The 27,234-nt window shown below is 50.7% G+C and overlaps 2 protein-coding genes across 4 annotated transcripts in view; one reads left to right on the top strand and one right to left on the bottom strand.

Annotated features, from left to right (window-relative positions):
- Positions 1-2,182, top strand: part of C11H2orf76 (chromosome 11 C2orf76 homolog) — a 101,551-nt gene extending 99,369 nt beyond the window's left edge. Inside the window, exon 7 of one of the 2 annotated variants that reach the window (XM_063694715.1) lies at positions 749-2,182. In XM_063694715.1, the coding sequence (XP_063550785.1) occupies position 749 (1 nt within the window). In that variant the 3' untranslated portion in view covers positions 750-2,182. The remainder of the gene's footprint in view (positions 1-748) is intronic. The other variant, XM_055380051.2, reaches the window with a different exon arrangement.
- STEAP3 (STEAP3 metalloreductase) overlaps positions 2,109-27,234 on the bottom strand; it is a 42,036-nt gene continuing 16,910 nt past the window's right edge. Inside the window, exons 2-5 of one of the 2 annotated variants that reach the window (XM_004031671.5) lie at positions 21,804-22,303; positions 19,586-20,113; positions 12,953-13,117; positions 2,109-4,709 (exon numbers count right to left, since the gene is read on the bottom strand). In XM_004031671.5, coding sequence (XP_004031719.1) covers positions 4,428-4,709; positions 12,953-13,117; positions 19,586-20,113; positions 21,804-22,295 — 1,467 coding nt within the window. In that variant the 5' untranslated portion in view covers positions 22,296-22,303 and the 3' untranslated portion in view covers positions 2,109-4,427. Of the gene's footprint in view, positions 4,710-7,464; positions 10,345-12,952; positions 13,118-19,585; positions 20,114-21,803; positions 22,304-27,234 lie in introns of those variants that run through there. The other variant, XM_063694711.1, reaches the window with a different exon arrangement.

Below are 27,234 nucleotides of genomic sequence, written 5' to 3'. Positions count from 1 at the left end.
CACTTCTTTTCCCCTTCTCTCCTAGTTGTAAAGGACAAGCTCCTCCTCCTCTAAAGCCACCTGTACTCTGCACTCCATCTCTTCCCATGTCCTCCAGGACTTTGTGATTCTCTATCATTCTCTCTCTCATCTTCCATCATTCCTTTTCACCTTGTTTATTCCCCAGAAGCATTTAAAACATGTTTAGGTCAGAACCATGGAAAAAAATAACCAGCCCTCCTTCAACCCCCACATACCCCTCCCATTACCCATCCTTTCTCTTTCCCTTGCTTTACAGCCAAATCTCAGAAGAGTTGTCCAGTATTACTGTCTCCATTTCCTTCTTATTCATACTCAATCTGGATTTTACCCTCAACATCCTACTGAAATTCTCACCATTAGGTTTCCATGTTTCCAAATCTAGTTGACATTTATTGGTCTTCACCCTATGTGATTTCTTCATAGCATTCAACACAATTTCAAACACTCACAGTGGACACAGTACACACACACACACACACACACACACACACATGCACTTTTATCTTAAAATGTCAGCTACAAATGAGCCAACAATGTTTAGTTGAATATACTGTATTTAAAAACCAATTTATTTATTGTAAGGCTATTAATATAATAATTATTCATTATTAATGTTATATATGTATTAGTATAAATTATTTCTACTTTATGTTTCAATTTAGACCTTACACTGATTTTAAAAATTATATGCATAGGTAGGTTATATTATTTCTGAATTTCATTTCAGAAATTAGTAAAGAGATTTTCAGAAGATTTGTTAGAAGAAGTCAGTGATTGTGGATGGGACTGAGAATTTCTGCTTTAGTGGAGCCAACTCTCTCTTGGTTGAGACCTGGGAAGTGGCCCAGCACAAGAAAGCTTCTGCACTCCAAGAGCTAGCTTCATTGCTTTTGGAAAAGATTCAACGTGTCAAACAGCTAAATGATAACTTTCTCTCCTGAACTGATATGCATGATTTTGGTGGTTCCTTAGTTCTTACATGGGCTACCTTGGTAGGGGGTATTTTTCATCTATTTGATTACTTCTTTGTAAAGTTAACTCTCTCAGCTTTATGCATGGGAGGACACAGAGGAGAAAAGTAAACCTCCAAGTACAAGATGCTTTTCACCTTGAAAATTGTTTGTCATGAATGTATTTACTGGCCATGGTTCTTTCTTTGGAAAATCCTTATCATGAACTCAAAATGGCAGGGCTGTATTTTGGTTATTGTTCCCAAGAAATGGTTTTAGCCACTAGATCACTTTCTGCACTGGGTTTCTTGTCCCCTTGCCCTGTACCATAAGGCAGTCTGGTTGCTTCAGCAGGAAGGCTCGGCTGCATGATAGTTGGGTGGTTTCTGAAGAGAGCTCCTTTTGTTTTCCTGATGGACCCAGGGCCAATGTGCCGCAGCCCTCGTGAAGCACAAAGTGCAAGGCTGTGGCTCCAAGATGGAGTGTTTCTCCCTCTGCCTTTAAGAGAACACGGCGGTCATAGATAGCATTGTACAGACGTGTATCTTGCCAGGGCTGCCAGGGGAATGCAGGCTCATGGGGAGGATTGAGGGGACAGAGATGTGTGTGTACTGATTAGTGTGCCATAGACTAAGCACAGCAGAGGCAAAGAATGCCATCTAAGCTCTTGTGGCTCGGAGTGTCCGAGGATCATCACCATACAGGTCACCCAGGAGCTTATTGGAAATGCACAGTCTCATGCCTCACCCCAGACCACAAATCAGAACCTGCATGTGAACCACATTCCTAGGTGACTCCCAGGCACATTATAATTCAAGAAGCTCTGCTGCTTTTACCTGCACCGAGGCCTCAGCCTTCAGACCACTCCAGGAAGCCACCTTTTCACATCCCCACACCCCCACCCGACACTCTGTCACCTGGATCTTGCCCATTTCCTCCCTGGCGTGTCCCTTCGTCCCTTAGGTCTGCGCATCTGCCCTTCCTCATTGGCCAGCTCTAGCACAGATCACTGTGTTCACCTCGGCAGTCCCAAGTCCTTGCACACTGCCTGCCTGAGAGCAGGCTCCAAGCTGAAGGCTTCTCGAGTCAGTGGACGAATGGATACATGATCTGCATGGCAGAAATAAAAGCCTGGAGTTTGCAGAAGGTTAGGTGTTTATTTGCACTGCTTTTATACCGTCTACCAGGTTAAAAAAAAAAAAACACACACACAGACTCTTTTGAAGGCATAGATTTTAGATATCAACCTCAGACTGTGGCATTTGGGATTTCCAGAGCATGTCATTGAGGCACTTTTGTACCCAGAGGCACATGGAATTTACCAGGCTGTGGGGATGATGTGCTCTCGGGATGCTGCTGCCAGTAGCCTGGTGAGGTAGGGAAGACAGCAGTGGACGCACAGTCAGGGCCCAGTACACAGCCCGCCTGCCTTTCGTGCGATTGTCCAGCAGGTGGCACCTGTTCCCTCCTGCCACCCACCTTATAATTGCTTCCCTCTTGATGAGCACCTTCAGCCAGAGGTGGGTGGGAAGGGGAGGATGTGCACTGGGTTCTGCTATGTGCCAGCATCTTTGGTATAAGGAGCCATTCCCTGGCCCAGGGCAGGCAGCCAGTACCCACCGGGGTTGGGGATCATTGGTGGGTCTCCATTGCCCATGCTCTCCCTGCCTCTCATTAGTAGGGAATCGATGGGCCCTTGTTATGCCAAGGCAATGCTAAAATCTCTGCTTTACCTGCCCCCTTCTCAGCAAGGCTCTCTGTGGGCCACAGCTGATGCTCCATCAGTGCCAATTTATAAGACAAGTTTCTGCCGCTCAGCCTTGGCACAGCAGATGGAAAATACCTGCTGGAAGAGCTTCCCCGGCATGGCCTTCCCTGCATCAGTCATGTGCCTAATGAGCTATCCTTGCAGTGGGCTCTTCTCCTGCTTTTCACTGAAGAACCCTTATGTGCTGCATAGACATGAGCTCATGAAACCTCCCTGGGTGGGGCAGGGGCAGCCTCATCTGTGACATTCTCTCTGGGCAGCCTTCACTGGCCCTACTCTCTTCCTTCCATCAGAAGATGGCTTTGGGCCCAGGAGACTCATGAAGACCTCACCCTCTTTGTCTTCAAAGATGCTTTTTCTGTGGCAGATCACCCTGGTTCTGCAGAGGGTTGGGGGCTCAGCCGAGAACACCTGTTTCTTCACAGGGGAAGTAAGCTAGAGTCAGGAGGAAGCAGCAAGGATGGCCTGTGACTGGAGGACAGACGTCCTGCGGCCCCGGCGGTGCTCTTCCCTCTTGTGCTTTGGGGCAGCATCATTTTAGGTTTGTAGCTTTGGTGGAAAAGTTGCTCCCCACTGTTTTGAAGTATAATGCCCCATGAGGAGGAAGTTGGAGCCAGTGTGGTTTTCTGGGTCCTCTGACAGAGGACATTTGGAGTCCCCAATATTTTTCCTCAGGACTGACTTCGTGAAGACAGTCCTTCAGCCCAGGCAGGGCTCAACTCTGACGCCCGGGGAGCTTTACTCCCTAGAGTGTTTTCTCTTGCTCTCCCCCTTGGGCTGATTTCTAAAGGGTCTGCTCTAGGCCTTCCTGGGAGTCGTTCAAACTAAAGATGGAAAGGGTGAGAAGGCACAGTGGTTTAAAGGACGCTCATCACCAGGTTAAAGGAGGGAAGGAAATTACACTTGTTCCCAAGCCAGGTTCACTGATGGCTCTGGCAAGGAGGTGACGTCACTCTCACAGGAGCATCCATTTGCAGGCTCTATGGTGACTTCTGACTTTCAGGGAAAATGTCTCCCCCACTCGGCAAGGATGAGGTGGAGCAGCTTCAGCCCAATCCCTCCATCCTCCCACCACCGGGCAAAGGACCAGGCACAGACTCCAGGCCGACTGCCTGATTTTCCTCCTCCCCAGGCCTCCTGCTGCTGCCCCAGGTGGAGGGAAGAGACCAGCCGCTGCTCACATGCTCCAGGGATGGCTCTGGGCAGAGCCGTTGCCTTCCCTCCCCTTCAGAGCCCCAGCTCTGCAAGAGCCTTGGGGAAGTAGCAAAAGGGAAGTTGTGGGGGTGGGGTGGGCAGGGATAAATCGAACCCACCACAGCACAAGCCTCTTCTGTACAAAAAGTGTGTGTATATCTCTGCAAATGTCACAATGGCATGATCTGCTCTTCTCTTAACGTACGGCACTTGTTTTTAAATCTACAAGTTGAAATCTCAGAGACCCAACTTTTTAGCTAGCTATGTATAATTGCAAATCCTGTTATATATGTGGAATATATGTAAATACATATACACATATGTGTGTATATCATTCTGAATAGTACTGCATACATTTGAGTCCCAGGAATTTGGACCTCAAACCTCCTATTTGCACACAGTTATACTGCTTTGCACCACCAAGAAAAGAAAACCTAACAGGCTCAGGGCACCGTCCCTCGTGTGCCCGGGGTCCAGAGCCCAGGGCAGGCACCTCATACGTGGCTCGTCTTCTCGGCCAGGGCATGGTCTGTGGGCAGCGTGAACTTGATGGTGCCGTCCCTCTCCCAGCCTCTCCGGATCCTGGCGAGTCTGCGGCTGATGCAGGGCAGGAGAAACAGGGCTTTGGCCAGGATGACGGCGCAGGGCACCAGCAGCGTGAGCGTGAAGGTGGGAGGCAGGTAGAACTTGTAGCGGCTCTCCTCGAAGGCGCGGGTCCAGCCGTAGGTGAGCGTGTGCAGTGTGCTCAGCACCAGGGCCACAAAGCCCAGCGAGGACTGTGGAGGGAAAAAAAGTCTGGAGTGAGGGTGAGGGGATGACAGATGCAGTGATCCTGCCAACGACTCATCTGCTGGCCTGGTGGAGGGGGAGGAGGGTGGCTTTAGTACTCACCGCTATGGGTTGGAACCCCAGTCCTGTCACTCTCTTAGTGTGATCTTATGATAACTCTCAACTCTCTGTGCCTCAGCTTCCACAACAGGAAAATGGGAATAATGCTTCTATGCTGAAGGTGTCTAAGCACCCACCAATTCACACCGATTCCATACAATAACTATATGACCATGCTTTTTCCTTAACTTTGTTATTTGTTATCTCTGGAGGCTGCTGGATGATTTCAGATGGAATTAAGTTCAAAGAAGTTTAAAAAACATTTAAGGCCTGCTGCGGTGGCTCTCGCCTGTAATCCCAACACTTTGGGAGGCCTAAGTGGGTGGACTGCTTGAGCCCAGGGGTTCGAGACCACCCTGGGCAACACAGTGAGACCCTGTTTCTACAAAAAATACAAAAAAATTAGCCAGGCTGTGGCAGCATGTGCTTGTTGTCCCAGCTACTTGGGAGGCTGAGATGGGAGGATCACTTGAGCCCAAGAGGTCAAGGCTGCAGTGAGCCAAGATTGTGCCACTGCACTACTGCACTCCAGCCTGGGTGACAGAGCAAGACCCTGTCTCTAAATATATACATACATATACATGTATATGTGTGTGTGTGTGTATATATAAATTTTACTAGTTATGTGTGTATTTTAATGTATATTAGAGTAACAAGTGTCTGCTTGCATACCAAAATCATAATTTCACAGATAACATTTGGCCTAAGTTAAGATCAGATAAAAAGTGGATTGATTTTAAATTAGCTTGACGATAAATGCAGAGTAAATAATTTACAGATGGCACGTGGATTTGGCACCAGTAGTGAAGGGGACTCAGGGGGCCTGTGGTCTGGGTGATCTGGCACCGTATAGAAAGCCCCAGAACACCATACAGTTGCCCTCTGTGCATGCTAGACCTTCACCTCCCGCCCCACACTGGGTTATAAACACCCCGGGTGGAAACCCCGCGCTGGGCCCACTCTTCCATCTGGAGGAGATTAGTGACCATGGGGAGAAGAGACCATCCCAACTCTAAATGGAAATGGTCCCAGCCATTTTACAATGGAGCTTTGCACCCCTTGAACCATGTGTGGGCTTTTGTGGGTCACTTCCAGCCGAGAGTGGCTGATCCACCACCCAAAGCATGACTTTCTGTAAGAGATGCAATGTGAAAATGGCTGGGAAGTGCTGCTCTATGACTCCAGCCTCTTGGCATGTACGAGTTCTCATGGACCACGAAGGAAGAGATCCAGGTTCTACTGTTGGTGCTGGTTCAACTGATATGAACCCTGGGCAGGCCACTTAATCAACTTCAGTGAGAGATAAGTAATTTCCAAAGCTAAAGTCAGAGGGGGAAGCGCTGAGTAGTTGCAGTAGCCTCCATCTAGTCCCCTAGACAGGGCAGGCAAGTGACACAGCAGAGGGCACCGAGAGCGAGGGAGTAGTGGCACAGGGGTGCTCTGACTGAATTCTGCTAGCACTGGTGAGCCACTGAGAGCTTTGGGAGAGACCTCCCACGTCTATTACACAGGGATGGAAATAGCAGTGACCCATCAAGCAATGAGCACATATGCATTTTCTCCAAGGAGATATTGCGAGGGTGTAATTTAAGTGCGGTGGCACACTGAGACCTCTGGGTGGTCTGCATGGACTGAGCCTCCTGGATTCCCTTCTAGCCCAGCTTGTTGGCATCAATTCAGAGCCTCGGCTGACAGACGCTTCTCATTTGCACTCCCCTCAGAAGTGTTTCTAAGTGGGTCTGATTCCACATTGGGCCCCGTTCTTGCTCCTCCCTGGTGTGTGTGTGTGTGTGTGTGTGTGTGTGTGTGTCCCTTCGTTTGCACCTGCTCCAGGACAGACACCAGGACAGTGAACGTCAGTGAGTGAAAGAACATGGTATGGGAGAATTGCTTGTAAAGCTTTTGCTAAAGATAATAATAAACATTTTCCAATGGCTGCACACTACAATTTCACAGACAGGTTCTCACGTTCAACATTCTTGGGCCCAAGTAAAATAACCAAATAAAACCTTCTCTATCCTTCCTCACCCTCTCTGGTTCTTCTTGGCTTTGTGTCCATTTCTGGAATCTTCTTGGCCCAGTCTTTAACAACTTCTGGCTCACCACGAAGAGTGAGGAAGCCACGACTGGCTTTATGCTGTCACCCACAGTGAATTCCTTTCATTTTAATGTGGTCACCTCCCAAAGAGAAGACTCCTTGACTGTCAGTTGCACATAAGCAAATCCTTGCCACTTCCAGAAGTGTCTGTCAAGAATTCCAAATCCCCTGCAACTTCTGAGCCACCCCAACTTTTCTAAATTCTAATCTCTTGGTGTGGAAGACTGTGGTTAAAAGAGTCCCCAGCACTGACCATCAAGAATAAGTCTTGGCTGGGTGTGGTGGCTCACGCCTGTAATCCCAGCACTTTGGGAGGCCGAGGCGGGCGGATCACCTGAGGTTGGGAGTTCAAGACCAGCCTGACCAACATGGATAAACCCCGTCCCCATCTCTACTAAAAATACAAAATTAGCCAGGTGTGGTGGCGCATGCGTGTAATACCAGCTACTCGCTTGAACCCAGGAGGCGGATGTTGCAGTGAGCCGAAATCACGCCATTGCACTCCAGCCTGGGCAACAAGAGTGAAATTCCGTCTCAAAAAAAAAAAGAAAAAAAAAAAAAGAGTAAGTCTTGAAGTCAATCAGCCTGATGTTCCCCAGCCAGGTGCCCAGCCCTAGCTAACTGTGGGCCCTCCCACCCCTCCTCATTGTGGACTTATTGGTGTTGCCAAGATGGCTGGGTGATGCCCTTTATCCCCAAGAGTTTAACAGTCTGTGGCCTTCAGACTGTGGTTTTCAAACCTTGCTACACATTAGAATCACCCGGGGAGCTTGGGTAAAATACTAGTGCCCAAACCCCACTTCCAGAAATTCAGACTAAGTTGGTTTGGGGCGGGGCATCTGTTGTTTTTTAAGGTTCGGCGGATGAGGCTGATGGGCAGCTAGGACTAAAGCCACTCATTTAGGGGGCTGTCGTCACCACACCCTTCTAGCTTCAGGGTGAAAAGTCCACACGGGCCCCTCTGCTCAGGTCACTTGCCTGAGGAAGACCTAGACCTATCTGTTCCTTAGACAAAGCCCCACTGAGAGCCTTTTGGCGCCCACCTCTGTGTTGTGGGCTTTCCCGGAAGGTGCAGCAATGGGAGCCCATCCAGGCCTGGAAAGCCAGCCTTAGTAGCCCCAGTGAGGTCTTTGCATCTCCCTCGGGTGACATGCCCTGTAGTTCCAGTGTTTGGTCTGTGTGGGCCACTGTCCCCAGCCCCTGATCTGGAGAATGATGAATTTTGCTGGGCACTCTGGGCTCTGCACAGGAACAGTGTGGAGACGCTGCTCCCAGGCCCACCAGTGGCAGTCAGCTCCTCCTGTTCATATAGCCTCATGCTTGTGCCATTCAAAATCCCATGGTGCAGACAGCAGGAAGCTCCAGCCTCAGGCTAGTGGTTCATACCAAGGGCTGACAGCCAAAGGCCAGCCAATAACAAAGGGCCTTTGACTTTCCTGTCCCAGTGGGAAGACTGCATGATTCCAGGGAGTTTGTTTCCCGAAAACTGTCCTTGGGAACAATTTAAAAATCCCAGAACCCAAAGAAGCCCAAAAGGAGAGGGATTGTCATGAGACGATTAATAAGATCCCCAAGCTAGAGCCATTTTTATTATACGTAAGCTTGTTAGCAAAAAAGAAACAGCTAGGTCGTTGTAGCTCCTGCTGGTGCTCAATTACTATGGCACAAACGGGCTTTGGACAATCGCTCACGAAGCTAGGGTCAGGCTGGTCTTGTCATTATTTCAGGCAGGTGGCTGGAGTGGGCAAGGTCACAGGCAGTTCCTCTAACTCTGGGAAAGAACTTAGGTTCTAAAAGCTGAACCCTCATTTTTCTGTGCAGGTGAGCTGCTCTGACTGGAGTATTTTGCAGTCTAATATCTAACAATGTTTAACTGGCTGAATTGAAATACGTAGCACAACCCTAACCAAACCAAAACAATAACAAAAAAATACCCAAAGGAAGGCTGGGTGCGGTGGTTCACGCCTGTAATCCCAGCACTTTGGAAGGCCGAGGCGGGCGGATCATGAGGTCAGGAGATTGAGACCATCCTGCCTAACAAGGTGAAACCCCATCTCTACTAAAAATACAAAAAAAAAAAAAAAAAAAAAATTACCCAGGCGTGATGGCGTGTGCCTGTAGTCCCAGCTACTCGGGAGGCTGAGGCAGGAGAATGGCATGAACCCGGGAGGCAGAGGTTGCAGTGAGCTGAGATTGTGTCACCGCACTCCAGCCTGGGTGACGGAGTGAGACTCTGTCTCAAAAAAAAAAAAAAAAAAAAAAAAAAAAAATATACCCAAAGGAACACAAAACAACATGTAAAACTTTGAAAACAGATTTGGGAATGAAAGGATAAATGCAAGCGCAAGTCACCTCTTTGTGGAATCAATACACTGTTTCAATGGTTTTTAGCTAAACAAAGTGTCTGAGGTGTTCAAACCAGAGAGACTTCACCTTGAATGGGGGGCTGGGTAAAATAAGGCTGAGACCTACTGGGCTGCATTCCCAGGAGGTTAAACGTTGCTAGTCACGGGATGACATAGGAGGTCGGCTCAGGATACGGGTCATAAATACCTTGCTGATAAAACAGCTTGCGGTAAAGAAGCCAGCCAAAAGCACCAAAACCAACATGGCAACGAGAGTGACCTCTGGTCATCCTCGTTGCTCATCATACACTAATTATAATGCATTCGCATGTTAAAAAACACTCCCACTAGCGCCATGTCAGTTTACAAATGCCATGGCAATGTCAGGAAGTTACCCTATATGGTGTAAAAAGGTAAGGAACCCTTAGTTCTGGGAATTGCCATCCCTTTCCTGGAAAACTCATGAATAATCCACCCCTCGTTCAGCATATAATCAAGAAGTAACAATAAGTATAAGCAGCTGAGCAGCCAAGCCACTGCTCTGACTATGGAGTAGCCATTCTTTTATTCCTTTGCTTTCTTAATAAACTTGCTTTCACTTTACTCTATGGACAGGCCCTGAATTCTTTCTCGCGTGAGGTCCAATAACCCTGTCTTGGGGTCTGGATCGGGACCCTTTTCCGGTAACAAAAGCATTACAGATCTAGGGGTCAGCCAAGGCCCCTCAAGAACCACGGCTGTCCCCATAGCCTGGTGTCTGCTGTGGACATGTGTGTAGGGGAGGGTGATGGGGCTCAGGTAACTTCTCACTAGCCACGCTAACTTTAAAGGAGAAGGTTGCAGCTTACCTCAAAAGCCAGCATGCCACTGTTGGCTGCACGCATCCTGCATTTAACGTGTCCAGCTCAAATCCTCTTGATGACCATATGGGGTGGACACAGGCACAAGCGAGCAGCAGAAGCTCCGAGGGCCTAGGAAACTTGTCTGATGATGCAGGGCAGGTAAGTGGGGGTCTTGGGACTGAGATTCAGGTCTTCGGGTTCCACTGCCTGTGTTTCCTGCACTGGAAGTTGCCACACACTGCGGCATGTGCACCTATCAGTCACTTAGGGAGCTGCAAAAATAGACGGCCAGAGCCATCCCTCAGCATCTGAGTCCATGGATGGGAGGCAGGCCTGGGTTATCTCTATTTCTCCAAGAGGGCTCTGGCTTCAGCCTATTTGACAGGGACTCACAGTAAGAATCATGTTTTACTCTGCTGTCCGGTAGACAACGAGGTATGCTGCATTTGCAAATATAACTAGCAACTCCATATAACTGAAAAAGTATCCCGACACCATGCAAAACACTCCACTGCTTTGTCATTCTATTTTATTTCATTTTTAAAATGCTGCTTGTGATCCATGGAATCAATTGCATGACCCGCTAGTGAGTGTCCGCCAGTTTGCAAACACTGACCTGGACCACTTTTAGGCCCAGGGTTGGGGTTCCTTGGCCTCTATCTCACTGTCTCCTACTGAACTCAGAAATCGATGGTTGGTACCTTAGTCAGAGATAATGGAAATGTGGCCAGATACCCTAAGAATAATAGCAAAATGCTTTTTATTTTTCTTTCACACATAATCTCTTACTGTGGCTCATAAAATCCCTGTAAGGCATTAACTCCATTTTTCAGGGGTGTAAACTGAGGCTCTTGGAGCAGACATGCTCTGCCCACAGTTACAGAGCAGGGTTGTGGGGAGGGAAAGCTGGAACTCAGGCTTCCCAGGCGGCGCTGACATGTGCCTCCTCCATATTGACATCTGGTTTTTGTGGATGGAAGGCAGGCACTGATTTCCACAAGTAAAATCCTGCCTTTCTACCCACCTAACCCCCCCTGCTCTTGCAGTGGCAAAAGGACTGTCCTATTTGTATTTCCACTCTTTAATATGTAAAGTGGAATGCAGCTGCTAGGGTCTCAGTCAGCTCTTGCTAACAAAATCAAATCCACCGGCTTTCTCTGGCAGGCAGAGCCAGGGCATGTAATCTATGGCTGCTTAAGGGAGCAGCTTTCTGGTGAGGGGAGCAGCCTGCAGTCTGCTTTAATTGTGGATAAACCATGCACGCCGGATACTCCAGGTGGGAAGAGGAAAATCCTAGATTTGGGTATGAGACACATGGGGATTAGTGGCAGATAAATAAAATTCTTCCCCTTCTCGTATGCTAACATGTGTCAGCCATGAGCCCTCCTCCAGGGACCTTCCGAGATGAGCAGAGCCAGGGAGATTCAGAGGCAGACACACTTTGAAAAACACACGGCTACAACTCTGTGTTGTTCCAATGGATGTGAAGCATCCCTGGTCAGGAGCAATTAATTTGGATTACGTAAGAGCATTACGCTGTCACTGTCCCTGAGTCCTGTACCACGTCCTCCCTGCACAGATTTCTGTTGATAGTGGGGGTGGATAGGATGGCTGTTCTCTGCCCTGATACAATGGCAGGATACAGCATTAGTCAGCTCCCACTCATGGGAGAGGAGGAGTTAATCCGCCAACACTGACCGCAGATTCTGTGTGGAGAACAGTGGGAGATGCCAAAGAAATGTAAACAATGTCCCTGCCTCCGTTTCCTTTATCATGGAAAGATGGCTCTGCCTGTCTTGTTCTCTATTGCATCACAGGCCTAGCAGGATGCCTGGCCTGCAGTAAGTGCTCAATAAATGTTTGTTGAATGAACAAATGCAAAAAGAAACTTTTGCCACTAGCAGCATTTCCCAGAGTATGTTCTGTGGAGTATTTTTTTTTTTTTTTTAAGAGGCAAGGTCTTGCTATGATGTCCAGGCTGGACACTTGAACTTCTAACTCCTGGAAGGATCACTCAAGCTCAAGTGATTCTCCCACCTCAGCCTCTGTTAGTAGCTGGGATCCCAGCCACATGCCACAGCGCCCAGCTTGTGGAGTGCTGATAGCTGTTATTTGGAAAAAAGGAGGGGGAGGGTGCTAACACTCCAATAAGTCTGATTGACAAAGGTTTGTTTGTTGTAGATGTTATTAGAATCTTTGATGTGCCAAAGTGCATTGTGATCTCTTAGGGGGAAGTAAATCTTTTCTCAAACTCGTCTGATGACAGACCTCCTTTTTCTGGATTTTTTCATAGGAATGGCATCCTTGGGAAAAAGCTGTGTCGCATCCGCTATAAACTGGGGTCCTAATGCTTGTGTCTCATCCACGCTGCATGAATCAAGGGGTTAAGGGGAACAACAGAGCCAGGTTGAGATGAGGGGTGGAGGGCGGTGAGCTAGGCTCGCTCACTCGCTAGACTCCTACCCAGATGGATGTCTAGGTAGATGATGACTCCTACCTAGACCAGCAAAATGTCCAATGACTTCATGTCATTCAATTTTGTTTGGAAAGCTCAAGAATTCTAGAAGCTTGAGAGCGGTGGACCCAGGGCTCAGTGTCCTGGTCTGTAATTTTTTCACATGCCTGTGTCTGGCTTCCTCATGTGTTGGGAGGTTAAGCTTGTAGCAGGCAGCCCCTATCAAGAGGCTTGGATGGGCCCTCTGGGTCAGGAAGGCCTGGCATCTCACCGAGGGGTCCTGCTATGCAGATGATCAGAGCCCAGGCAGTTTTCGAAGGCAGAGCACTTACTCACGAGAGGTGGGCCAGGGCCACGCTGAAGCTGGCTGGCAGACTAGAGACTACTTTACCTGAACGAAGCTGAACTCCCTCCAGTTGAGCGAGTTTGCAATGGACGGCAGTGAGGTCACGGCCAGCAGGGACAACGTGCCGAGGGCCAGCACTCCCAGGGAGAGGTAGATCTCCATCCGCCAGACCTCCTCCTCCACCCAGAGGTGGCTCTTGTTGGCCAAGACCTGACATGGATGGAACGAAAACCATGAACACTGTGGCAAAGGCTGGTGCCCTGGGAGGGCAATGATGAAGGACACGAGAAAGACAAGACGGCGGGCGCTCACACTGCACCTGACACTACCTGGCTCTGTGATAAGCATTTCTCAGGCATTAACTCATCGAATCCTCAAAACCACCCCACGAAGTAGAGATCACTATTAGCCCATTTTAGAGATGGAGGAAATGAGGCACAAAGATCAAATCACTTTCCCAAGGTCACGTGTAGCTAACAGATGCAGAGCTGGGATCAGGACCCACTCAGCCTGGTGCCAATGACCGGGGCTCCTGGGGCTTTCACGTATCTGCCCCGGGGCAGCCAATCAGAACAGTCACATCAGCAGAGTAAGGAGTCAACCAGAAATACAGCCCTTAAGCGTGGCTCCGTCTCATGGTTTTCTGGCCCCAGAATCCCAGGACAGGAGAGAGGAGCTCTCCTAGCTCTGAATCCCCTCAGCCAATGAGCTCACACCTTACTGGCTGCTTCCCTTCCCAGCCTGTCTCACCCTGAGCCCTCTGTCTTCCTGGACCCCCACACTGCCCCCATCACTGGCTCACACTCAGGACATACAAAGACACATGCAGACACTGAGCCCCCAACACTCCCTGACCCAAAGCTCTCAGCCTCCCCTCTTCCTACCCAGTTCTCTACTTCTGCCTGAGGCACACAGCCTTGGCTCAACTTTGCCAGGCAAGAGAGACTGACGGCCATTCACCAAGCAGTTCAGTGACCACTTACAAAGCACCTACTGTGTGCCAGGCCCTGGGCTACAGAAAATAAAGATACCTGCCCTTACCCTGTCCTCACAGAGATCTGGGTCCCCCCCACCAAGTTCCAGGACATATAAATTGGGGAGCCCCTATGAACCTGGAGATTTCTGACCCTTCTCTCCCCACCTTGCCACTGAGCCCCCTCCTAGCCCAGCCAACACTCACTCGCATAGTGCCCTCATGAGGAAGAACTTTTATCAAGGTGCAACTACACCGGGTAGCAGAGTTCCTGGAAGTCAAGGTGTTCTCTGTGAAACACTGTGAAATGCTGGTACTTTTATTCTATAATGTCAGCAGAACAAGGAACAGTATTTCCATTAGAAGATGTGACTACACTTTAATAGGCAGCCTCTCAAAACAGAATGACTCATACAGGTTTTTTGAGAAACAATTTCAGCAGAAAAAAAAAAAAACACGAGCTCAGTTACCAGATAAAATATTAAAAGTGAATCCACTGGGCTGAGCAAAATGGTTGTACAGCTTATAAGAGAAAGTTTAAAGAAACAGAGAAAATGCCATCCGTTGAGTGCTTTTCCTGCAATTTGTGAAAAATGATTGCCTCTGTTCTATTTTAGGGCAGGCCTGGCTCACTTTGGTGACTTTAAGCCGCTAAGGGACCAGGAGTCTAGGGACCCAGCCTCTTGTCCTGACCACCAGTGGCAAGTGACTCTGGCAAGTCTGTCTCTGGGCCTCAGTTTCTCTACCTAGGAGATTTGGATGAGGTCATGTCTGAAATTCTCTTGATTTTGCTTGTGTGCCTGCTGTGGTTGAAGTCACCATTAGCTGGAAAGGCGTGCAGAGGGCAGAGAGGTCTCCTCCGTACCTCCGCCCAGAGAAGTCTTACTCACACCTCACAGCATGAATTGAGTAAGTCATCTCCTCGCTGGAAGTTGTTTGTTCTTTAACTCTGCTTCATTAGTCATTCCTCTCTGCGCCTCGGGAAGATCAGGCAGTTAATGTCACAAGTCAGAGTTTGGATGATTACACACACGTATACCACATTGGCTTGTAAAATGTCTTGTTTTTTTCCTCTAACATTTCCAGTCTGCAGTGACGCTGGGAAGGGAGGGATGAGGTGGGCTAGGGAGCAGTGGATGGCAAAGACCCGCATGAGGACTGAACCTAAGCCAGCCTTAGGAGTCCATGAGATTCTCAGCCAGCCTATTAAACCACAGTGTTGTGCTCAGAGCTCCCTGGTGACCAGTGGCACACATGGCTAACTGGAACGCAGATGTAACAGCTCCCCTAGTAAGTCTCTATGTTTAGAGATGATCAAGTTCACCACCTTGAGAAGGCCAAGGAGAGTGTTCATCAACAAGAGATGGAAAGACAGCATTCGGGTGTGGGATTTCCCTCTAGGTTGCAGGTCAGACGCTGAAGGACCAGTGAGGCTGCAGCATCAGCCCCTCTCCATGTCTTCACAGTGGGTGATGGATGGGAAGAGAGTGGTACGAACTCACTGCCTGCCAGACTCAGAGGAGGAGGGGGTGGCAGGGTGTGGAAGGGCAACCTTGGGGCATAGAGACCATAGGCCTGGATTCTGACGCTGACTCTGCCACTGGTGGGCAGTCATGAGACCCTGGGCAGTCCCTTTCCTGGCTCATAGCATCATTGTATCTTGCTGTGTTACTGCAGGACTAAAAGCATTACGTTTGTGGAATGAGTAGCATGGAACAGGCACACAGTGGGCACTTAATGTAATAAATGGCTGTTGTTCTTAGTGGCAGCAAGGCAGTTAGACTAGTTCTCGCTCCAAGCTCTACGTGCACTCCTCTTCAGATGCCTGATATTGGCTTTGTGGTGGCCAATTTAAAAATCAGTCACTCAGTGAGCATGCACTGTGACCCTGTGTTAGGAACCATGGACCCCAAGGTGTGGAAGACCCAGTCATGGACCTCTGAGTCGGGTATGAAGTAGTGTGTAAGAAAAATAATAGAAGTATGTACAAAATGCAACAGATTACAGAGGCAGGTATGGGGAAGTAAGGGGATAGTCTGGGGGAGCTTAACAGAGGTAGGGTTTTGAAGGAGGAATAGGAGCTTGCAAGCTGTCAAGGTGTCCTGGGTTGGGCGTTCCAAGCCAAGAGGAATGAGCTCTGCCCATTTAGAGGACAGTATGGGACCCAAGTGTCACAGGAGAAGGGGAGATGAGACTGCAGAGAGAGTCTAGCTGCATAGTGAGGGTTCTACCATTATCCCAAGGACACTGGAGTCACTGAATCTTTTCAGCAGTGACATGGTCAGATGAGAGTTTCAGACCATCCTGTGCCAGCCATGTGCAGATGTAGCTTGGGGTGAAGGTAATAGGAGAACGGGGTGAAGGTAACAGGAGAACAGTGTGCAGGTTAAACATTTCTTTGATCTTGATCTTTGAGTTTGATGTTGAAATGTGTATTTCCAGGGAAATACACAAGCAAATCCAAATGCCCTGTACAAATATTGGTTATTGTTGGTAATAATACTGTCTGTAAACATGGTCTCAAAGGTTTTCTCTACAGCTGGCACACACCTTTGCCTCCTAATCTGCAGACTCAGGGCTGTAAGGAAATCTTGGAGGAGTTTCTTGTGCCTAGACTAATGTGCTCCCTTGACCCAAGGGCCTAGTGGGCAGTTGGGGTGGTGAGTGGCCATGTGGGGACCCTGTGGTGAGATGCCCATGGGCTGGCAGCAGAAGCCACACATCAAGCCTGAGACACCCAGGAGGCCCTGCTGTTTGGGGCTGAAGGCAGAACAGCCTCAGGTGCCCAGGCCCAGAACTGCGGGCATGGCTTACCATGGACCATCCAGAATCTGCTTGGATGTGTCCAGGCTTGGGCACCTCCCCATATCTGGGCTGCTGTGTGTCAAGCCCCTGCCTCCCTCTGACCATCCACCCCGACATACCCACATCAGCCCTGGTTTTGCCCTTAAGAACTCTGCAGAACAAGTTTAAGCCCCTTTGCATGAGAGGCCTTCGGTGTCTCTGACTGATCTCTTCCTGCGGAAGGGATGGTTGCCTGGCAACCTCACCAGGGCCTGCAGCCCTAAAGATTTTTGGGACACGGGGAAAATTACCTTGCATGCACCCCTCTGTGCCCTGGTATTTGCATCAGGGCAGAATTGGGTTAACAGAATATCAGGGAGAGCCTTGGCAGGGCAGAGAATTTAGACAAAGGCAGTTGAAGGGTGGCAGGGGAGGGAGGGAGCAGTGGTGTGTCTTTTGCCCTGGGGGGTAGTGGGCACCGTCACCGTCTTTCCCACTGCTGCTGGAAATACCTGCCAGCTCAGGGGAGAGGGAGTGGGCTCCTCCATGCAGATCTGCCCCGTCCTGGGCAGCAACATTGTACTAGTCCCCAGGGAGCCCCGCAGAGCCTCCTGCCAAGGGGCTGGTGCTTTGTAGAAGTCAGTAAGAAAATATCGTCAAAGAGCATTGAAAACATTAGCACTAGAAGAGAGCTTGATCTACACATCAGGGCCTCGAGGACAAAAGAGGGGCGGTGACTTGCTCAAGGTCAAGATCTTTGTTCCAGTCAGCGATGCTGGAGAGCAGGAGTCCAGGCTCTAGCCTTCAGGCCTCCACACCGCCCCACACCAGCTGAGGCGAGGAGCCAGATGGTCTGTGTCTTTCTTACTCCTTTCTGTGGCCCCAGGGCCTGGCAGAGTAGGTGCTCAGTGAATGAGTGAATGAATGACCTAGTTCTGAAATCATTTACTCAATTGTGAATTTGGTTTGCCTGTAGAAAGCAGCGTGGGTATAAGCATGGATCTGGAAAATAGCTGGATCTGAATCCCAGCTCTGCTGCTTACTGGCTGTGTGACTTTGGCCAAGTTACTTGACCCCTCTGTGCCTCAGATTTCTCATCTATGAAATAAGGATACAATAGCACCTGGCCTACAGGGATGAGATGGGGTTAAATGAATTCACAGTGGTGTACGAAGCTCTTAGAATGGTTCCTGGAACACAGCGAGCTCTTGTTAAGGGTTCATGACTGATTTCTTCCCTTCCTCTCATTTCCATCAAGCATCTTGCTTTTCTGCCTGAAGTCTGGGGTTCTTCCTTTGTCTTAGGAAATTCTGAGCCCACAGATGCAATGATGCCGGTATCTGTGGGTGGCAAAGGACGAGGGCAGTCGAGTAGCTGCTGGCAGAGAAGCAGCAACCCTGACAGTGAGTAGGGGCTGAGGTCTGTGGTTCTCAGGAGGTGCCCAGCCCTGCTTCCCAGTCCTGCCAATCCCCCATGCTCGGAGGGGATGGCCCTGTGCTAGGTGTTTAGGGGAGGGCCCAGCCTCACCAAGGTCCCTGCATTCTGAGCAGGAGCAGGAGCTGCAGGGGCTGCCAGGCTGGAATGAGGGGTGGATGAGAAGTGTCTCACCAGCACCTGGGCTGAACCCTGTTGGGTGACTAGCGTCCTGGAGTGGGCAGGACCTATGCATCAAGCAGCCCCGGGGCTGGGCTCTGGAGGTGGAATTAATTTGGAGAAAATAAAGACAGTGTTGCTTGAAGATGTGAGCTCCGGGACTAAGAATCAAGCCCCGTGAGCTTGTGGGCCAGGAGGGAGCATCAGGGGCCTGTTTCTGTGGGCACAGGTGCCAGCTGATGCCTGGGTCCCCACCTGGTGTGGCCTGAAGGTCCTCCACTTCCCAGGAATCCTGCTGGCAACCAAGCCCCATATGGATTTTCTAAATGAATGATTAATGCCACCCCCAGTAAAACAAACAAACAACAACAACAACAACAAACCCAAACCTGGAATGCTCACTCCTGCAGCCTTCCCCATCTCAGCTGATGGCAACTCTCTCTTTCAGGTGCTCAGACCCAAACCCCAGAGTCATCCCTGATCACCCACAAAACCCTGGGCCCATTCCAGCAGCAACTCCATGCACTCCAGCTTCACATGTGCCTTCAGGATCTCCTTGCTCCTCCCCTGCTCCCACTGCCTCCAGCCTCCACTGCCTCAAATCTGGGCATATGCACGGCCTCCTCGCTGGCCCCAGCAGCTAGCTGCCTTTGACCTCCTACAGTCTGTTCTCAGCCAAAAACCAGAGAGAACCACTTAAAATGTCAGGCAGATCAACACCTAAATTCAAACCTTCACCAGCTCCCTATTTCACTCAGAGCCTAAGGCTGAAGCTCTTCCTCTCAGGCCTCGCCTGCCACCCCCTCCTTGTTCAGCTTTAGCCACATGGGCCTCCTGGCTGCTCCTCCAACGTACCAGGCACACTTCTGCCCAAGGACTATGCCCCGTGGCCTGCAACATCACCCCAGCAGGCCACCGGCCCCTCTCCCCTCCTTCCAGCTCTGCTCACATAGCACTCACTCTGCAAGTACTCCCGGACCATCTTCAAACCTGCACCCCCACCGCCCACGCTTGCTTTCCTTTGCGCCTTAGCACTCCTGATCCTCTCAACGCCCACTATGACTCACTGCTGTATTTTGTTTAAGTCTGCCCCAACTGGGCTGTACCCATGGGGGCAGGAATTTTCGTCTGCTTTGTTCACTGATACTCAAAATCTTGGGCAGGAGGATGTGGGTGCTGCCCCATTGGAACAGAATCTGCAGTTGGCACCTGGTAAGGCTGCACCCGTGGGTATCGGCTGCACCTGGTTGGTGGGGGGGGGGGGGGGGGGAGGTGCTGGACAAGCATGTGCTGAGTTGCCAGATGGAGGAAGGGCATGGGGTGGGTACCTGCTTGACTGCCAGGTTGACCAGGTCGTAGCGGTGGGCGCGGCGCAGCGGCAAGCAGAAGCTGTAGAGGGCGTGCAGGGCGGCGCAGAAGAAGCTGAGCAGCCCGATCTGCTTGCGGTGCTGTAGCCAGTGGTCCAGCCAGTCGGGGAAGCGCTGGTACTTGGTGCCGCGCCGCAGCTGCAGGGCAGCCGCCAGCACGCCGGGCAAGTACACGAGTGACAGCAGCACGTAGGCCACGCACGGTAGTGTGGTGTTGACCACGGACACGGGCAGCTTGAAGAACTTGTTCTGGCTTTCCTGCACATAGGGCTGCAGAACGTCCCGGATGAAGTTGTAGGCATAGAAACAGACGAAGAGCCCCAGGGCCAGCAGGGTGGGCACCTTCCAGGCCGGGAGGAGGCGCAGGGGCATGGCCTCCACCTCCCGGGCTGACGCCAGGGATCCCATGTCCACGGGCATGAAGCCCATGGCGAGCGCCATCTCCGAGACAGCACGCTTGGCTTCTGGCTGGTCACTGCAGATGGGCACCTGCGGGAGAAAAGTGGGGCAGTCAGACGGCGTCACGGGTCACAGGAGTGGGCAGGGCCTCACTGAGCAGCTGAGGAAACCGAGGGCCAGAGGGGCAGGGACTTGTTCAAGTGAGCTGCCAGTCAATGGTACAGGTGGGAGCCAATGGGGTTCTAGCTCCCAGGCCAGGGGTCTTTTCTCTGCTGCCCAGGCCTCCCAGCCTCTGGCCCAGCTGCCAAGCCAGGCCAACTACTCAAGGAGGGAAGCTGCAAACAGTAAGCATCTTGCCCAGCTCGTGGACATCAGCAACCACAAGCAAAATGCTCATCCAGGTAGTCCCCATGGGCCCCCGACATGGCTGTCTCCAAGGCTGTGGCCTGCCCTGGGAGCCGCTCAGCAAAAGAGTTTTGCGTATGGTGCAGAATGGGCAGCTGTGGCTGCAGCTCCATCCCTCAGTTCAGAATCACCCCCCTTGATGATGTCCCTCGGCTCAGTAGAGCCCTCAGCCACCACATAAGGCCTTCTACAAGCCAGCTCCAGCCTGCCCTCTCCGCCTTGAAGCCCGCTGCTCTGACCCACGAGGTCCCCCTGCAGGCACATTGCAGTCCTCAGATCCCAAAGCACCCCGTGGGCCTTGTTGACACTGCATTGGTCAGTTTAGTCTCCAAACACAGACTGAACACCTACTCTATGCTGAGCTTTACATATATGATCTCTCAGCCTTGCTATGAGCCTGCAGGTAGGTACTATTGTCTTCATTTTTCAGGTGAGAAAACTGAGGTCTAGGAGCATTGTTTCTTATCTCTGTGCCTTTTCAGATTGTTCCCTCAGACTGGAATGCACTCCCTGCTCCCTGAGCCTGACAGCATGAGGTGGGCCCAGGTCAAAGCCCTCCTCCAAGTCTTCTCCAGCCAGCTTGCTTGCTCCGTTCCCTCCAGGCCCTGCATCCAACACTCTCCACTGTTCCTCCTGGTCCATACCTGGGAGTCCCATGATGCAGCCTGCATTTAAGGTGCTGTAGTCAGGTATGGCTGGGCACCTTTAAACTGTCCTACAGAGCCTGGCACCTGGGCTCGACTCACTGGTGGAAGTTCTTACACATGGAGTCTGGCATTCTTTCGCCAAGAAAATGCATTAAAAACCAAGGTGGCATTAAAAACCACCTTGTCTTGGTAAGAGCTCCTCGTGGCAAGAAATGTATGCAGCTCTAGCTGTTCCGTGGAGCCATTATCTAGCCCCAGAAAAACCTGCTGTTGACTTTTCTGAGAAATCAGTTCTTGGAAGCCCTTAGAATAAATACGATAAAATTTGAGACATGCCTGCCTTCCTCAGGACCCGGTACATAAGTGTGTTACTTTCCTCCTTCTGAGTCCAATTCTAAAAGCCAAGTCTCTCTCCTTCTTGGCTCCAAATAGCAAAAAGCCATCAACCTTTTCCTCCTTGCCCTCTAGGAAACCCTGCTACCATAGCAGAAAGAACATGGGTTTCAGATCCATAGGAACTGGGTTCAAATCCCAACTTACCACCTATGGAATTTTCAGTAAGATCATTAATATCTTTGAGCCTCAATTTCCTGTTCTGTAAAATGGAATTTTGCAGTGATGCAGGATTAGTTATGATAACATATCAAAAAAAGCATGCTGGCAGCACTCGATGAAAATTAGCCATTTATATTTATTGTTATGATGGATATTATTCCCCCAGAACCTACCTGCCTGTTACCATCCCTTGGGCCAGCCTGCAGGGTCCAGGCAGAGATGACATTGAAGGCCTTGACCACTGTGCAAGTGGGGAAGAGGGAGGCCAGGTACTCAGCATTGGACTCACGATGCTGAAGGTGCTCTTGCTCTGTAGGGTTGCTCACATCCACCAGGATCTTGCCCGCCAGCTGGTCACTGAGACTGCACAGTGAAGAGTAGTGCTCCCGGAACACAGCCACAAAGATGACCTCCGGGGAGCTCACTGCCTCCTCCTGGAAAGTCACTTGGGCCGCTGAGGGGAACAGCCCGGCTGTGCGTTTGGGGTTGCGGCTCCCCACCACCACTTTGAAGCCAGAGCCCACCAGGCGTGTGGCCAGGGAGCGGGCAAAGTCCCCGCTACCCAGGATGCCCACTTTGGGGGCCTCATCGGGGACCTTGGCAAGGCTACTATCGCTGTCCACCAGGTGGAGGCTGATCAGTGGCTTGTCCATCTCTTCTGGCATTTTGGTGGCTGCAAGAGAAGTCAGGAACCTGGTCAGTGGAGGGCTCCTGGACTGCCCCTTCTGCCACCTCCCTCCTCTTATACATCGTAACTACATGGCAGTCAGACATTCACCCAGCAGGTGTTCACCGAGTGCTACCACGTGTCAGCACCAGGGGAACAAGCTGAGCACAACACAGCCCCTTCCCTGGGGAGAGCACAGACTGAGGAAGAGCAGGGAGGACTTCTGCCCTCCACCCTTTGTCCCTCCTGCTGAATTATTTCCTCGGGAAAAACTGGCAGAGAGAGAGTGCTGGGAAAGGGGACTCTGGAATTTCCATGACCAATGTGATGCAGTGCCATACTTCTTTTCAAAAGGATTAGGCAATGGACAGTGTCACTAGCCAGGAGTGACCATCTAACCCCAACCTCACCATTGCTGGGTGTTTGATGACCAGGAAGGGTGAGCATGTCCCTATGCTTGTCTACATTTTGCATCTCGGAGCAGTTCTTCTTATGCGCTCCCTGAAGCATGGTGAACAGCTTGAGGGCAGGACCTCATCTCATCTGACCTTGGACCTCACTGTGTATCATAGCCTGGCACGGAGGCAGTGCTCAGTGTTTGCTGAATGAATGAATGAATGAACACCAAACCCTGATCTCTGAGGGCAGGACTGAGAGACAAGTGAATGGGCCCCTAAGATAGAGTGGGTGCCCTGTGATCTTCTTTGCTGAGCCCAAGATATGAGTGGATGTGGAGGAAACCCTGAGCTCGGGCCATCAGTCTACAGTAAACTTGGATGGAAAAATTATTATATATTAATTGTCACCAACTTCTAACTAAAATTTGCTATTTCCTTTAAGTATGAAGGTAGGCAACATAATTTTTCATTAATACTGACCAAGATCATATCATAAATTTACCTGTAAATAATTTATCCTAATACCATTTAAATTGAGCACAAATTTAAAACTATGCTAGCCAGGTGCAGTGGCTCACATCTGTAATCTTAGCACTTCAGGAGGTCAAGGCAGGAGAATCGCTTGAGGTCAGGAGTTCAAGACCAGCCTGGGCCACATAGGGAGGTCCCATCTCTAAAAAAATAAAAAAAAAATTAGCCAGGCACAGTGGCACACGCCTGTCGTCCCAGCTACTCAGGACATTGAGGCAGGAGGATCGCTCGAGCCCAGGAGTTGAAGACTGAAGTGATCGCACCACTGAACTCCAGTTTGGGTGACAGAACAAGACTATCTCAAAATAATAATAATAATAATATTAAAATAAAGTAAAAATAAAATTATGGTAGACATTAGATCTGCCACTAGAGCTTGTCATTTAATGTGCTAATAAAGAAGCATGCATAATGCTACTGTAGTCTTTTTTAAAAAATATTTTCACTGTGTTTCTATATAATATATTTCATTTGTAACCCTAAGCTATTTTGTTTGGTGCATGTAAGAACATTATTCTGAGCAGAAGTCCACAAGCTTCACTAGCCTACAGTTCCACAGGGCTTAAGAACCCCTGCCCTGAAGCAGCAGAGCGGCTGGGGTGGCTTTCAACATCCTCCATGGGTGTCTGCCTCTTCCTACTTTTCCACAACACTCTCCTGGAACCTCTGGACACCTGACCAGCTGAGGGAGTGGGTCCAGGGACTGACACAAAGATGGGGCAGGGGAACCAGGAGGCTGGGCCCGGCTCTGCTATGAAGCAGCTGTGCCTCTTCAGACAAGTCTGTGTGCCTCCCTGGGCCCCAGCTTCCATCCTTGTCAATGGAGATCACAGTCTCTGCTCTCAGATGACAAATAATGCAATCTTAAGAGGTTTTTGAAACTGTGATTGTTCCTTTTACAAGGCGGCAGCAGCAGCAGCAGCTCCTATTAATGGATGCCTACCATACACCCATCGCTGCTGTGAGGCCTTTCCTTGGGTGATGGGCCTCCGGTCCTCACAAGAATCCCAGGAAGTAGATTCAGTTATCATTCCCACTTTACAGAGGAGGGAACTGAGGCTCAGGGAGGCTCAGGAACTTGTTTCAGGCAGCACAAATAATTGAGGGGAGGAAGAGCAGGAGGCAGGTCTGTCTGCCTCGGCAGTCAGAGCTTCACTCCGTCTTACTGCCCAGACAGAGAACAGCGAGCTTTCGAGAGATGTCCCAGAGAGCTGCAGAGCTGGGACCACACTGGCTGGGACAAGAGACCAGGTGGGTGGAAGGGGGTGCATTCTCAATGTCAAGAGTCAGGGGACATGTGTTCCTGTCCTGCCTCTGCCAGCGTGGGAAACTCCTTTAGCCTCTTGCTCATCTTTAACATGGTTTTGAAACATGGCCCTGCCTGTCACAGGATAACAGGGATTGGCTGAGCTGAGACACTGAGGGGTTGCTTTTGTGGGGATCATGCTTTCCGAGTCCACAGATGGGGGTGGCACTCCTGCACAGACATGCAGGCACCCACCAAGACACTCACGCCAGGCACAGCCACCCTGCGAATAGGAGACAGTATTTTTCTGCCTGGTTCTGGGAGCGTTTCCTGGGTGGTGGGCTACATTTTGTAGGTGACAACGGGCCTCCTGACCCATCCTATAGTGAGTCCACGGCAGGCGGGTCTGCACCAGGTCCCTACTCAAGGCTGCTCGGTTCAGGAGCCGGGCTCTGGAGCCAGTCCGCCTGGATTCTGGTCCTGACTCTGCCTTATGTTAACTGTGTGACCATGGACCTATCTGTGCCTCAGTTTTCTCAGCTATAAAAGGGAGACCATGGCAGCACTTCCCTTATGGGCAGGTTGTAGGAGTAAATACGTCAATTGTGTAAAGCACTTAGAACAGTGCTGAGCACATCATAAGCACCCAGCAAACGGCATTCAGTAATCACTAAGCAAACACTGGCTGCCAACAGAAATGAAGCTCCATGCCATCAGTAGAGCCCAGGTGGAGGGAGGGCAGAAAACCCTGCAGGTACCCCTTCAGCCCCAGGGAAGGAGGATGAAGAGCTGGGTGACAGTTATGTCAGCCCAGGAGCCTTGCAGATGGCCTCAGGGCTCGCAGGCCAGCATCTGCAATTTGGGCCGAGGTGAATTCAAATCCCTCTTCTCCTGTGGTCGGGAGGGCCAAGGCTCCCCTTGTGGTCAGTCAAGGCTGGGACAGATACACCCAGGCCTGTCCCCAACCACAGGGAGACACAAGCCCCAAGGAGTTTTGCCCTGATGGGGAGGAAGAGTAGCCAGCCTGAGGCCCCCAGACCATCTTTCCAACATTTGCTGATGATTTCGATGATCCTAAGTAGGAACCCTCTGGACAGAAGCCTCTCCTCTGTCTCTGCCCTCTCTCTTCCCGCTGCCTGCCACCTCCTGAGTGACTTTGTGCTGAACACTCCTAAGCATATAAGGATGAGTGAGAAGCGGTCCCCACCCTGAGGGCTTACAATCTAGTGTGGGTTGGGGGAAAAGGGGCTTGAATAAGACCCATCGTCAATGACTGGACATAGGGCAGCTAGAGACAGAGCTCAAGAATGGCACAGGTATGGCCCAGGCTCTTGCCCAGGGGGCAGCTGAAGGGGAAGCCAGGACGGCTTCATGCAGACATGCATCTGAGGATCCCTGAAAAACCTCGAATGATTTACCTTGAAACAAAACTGAACCAGCCCAAAGTGAAGCAAGGTGAGAAGATCCAGATTTTGAGTCCTATTTTTGTTGAACCCCAAACCTAATCACAGGTGGGAAGGGATTGCCGGGGCTGGGCCTTGAGGGTGTTGCTTAGAACCTGACTTGGCATCTGCTCCCTTTCAGGGAGCTGATATGGAGGCCGCTGCAGCCGAGGGGAGCTGGTCCCACCTCTGCCCCTAACTGGCGCTGGGACATAGGAGGTCCCTGGGCCTCTCTGGGTGGCTTCTCTAACAGGAGCTGCTGCACCAGCTCAGCTCCAAGCCCCTTTCATCCCCAGCAGTCTAGGGTGCTATGAAAAATCCTAGACTTATGGTCCTAAGGGTCCCTGCTTTTCAGCGGTAGGATAAATGCAAACTAAACGTTAAGCACCTCCAAAGCTTCTCTTGCCACCAAAATGCAGTCTGCAACAGGAAAATGCCAGGTTGTAATGCTGCCTTGTACTGCTCCCTAGGCGGCCTCTTCCTTGACCTTTCTGATGTAGGGACAGAGCCACTTGGCTGGGAGGGGTCAGGCAGGTGGTTAAAGGCACGGGCTGTGGGTGGGGCTGCTGGGGAGAAATCATGGCATCACATGCCAGTAGCTGGGTGCCTTTGGGTGAGTTACATAGCTCCTCTGTGCCTTAGTTCCCTCACCTTTAAAACGGGAACACTAATTATACCTCTCTAAAGACTGTTTGAGGATGAAATGAGTTAATATGTGTAAAAGCTCAGAGCTCATTTCTGACTGGTTGTGTGTGCACTTGTGTTTCCTAATCTTGTATGCATGTGTGTGTGTGTGTGTGCACGTGTCCTATTCTTGTGTGCATGTGTGTTGTGTGCACTCTTCTCTAACTTCTTCACGGACAGTGGCCACGTTCAATTCTTCTGCCCCCTCCTGATGCTCAGCATGAACCCTCCTGCTGAAGGCTGGCAGGGGTTGGGGGCAGGACAGGTGGTACATGTCTTGGAAGTCCCAGAGGCCTGTCCCTACGGCCTGAGGTGAGGGTGTGACTAACCCTGTCTGGGCCCTGGCTCCCTTGGGGGTTCTATTTATAGAACTGGAGAGGGAGCAGACAGGATCAGATTGCAGCTCTGTGGGCCGAGGCCTGTCTCCTGCATGCAGACCTGCCCGCCTCTCCTCCCAAGCTGTGGACAGAACTGCCGTGGAGGATCGGGTGTCCTAGTCCCCTCTGGGTCTCTGCCCAGGCTTGTCTGTCCCCTCCTTCTTCCCGGCAGGGCTACAGCCTGTGTTTATGGCTGGGAGCCACGCCTGGCCCATGGGCCTGCCTGCCAGCTCCTGTCTGCTCTTGCGCAGGCCACTAA

Source organism: Gorilla gorilla, chromosome 11 (genome assembly GCF_029281585.2).
Source record: "Gorilla gorilla gorilla isolate KB3781 chromosome 11, NHGRI_mGorGor1-v2.1_pri, whole genome shotgun sequence".
Taxonomy (NCBI): Eukaryota; Metazoa; Chordata; class Mammalia; order Primates; family Hominidae; genus Gorilla; species Gorilla gorilla.
This window is presented reverse-complemented; position numbering and strand designations above follow the sequence as displayed.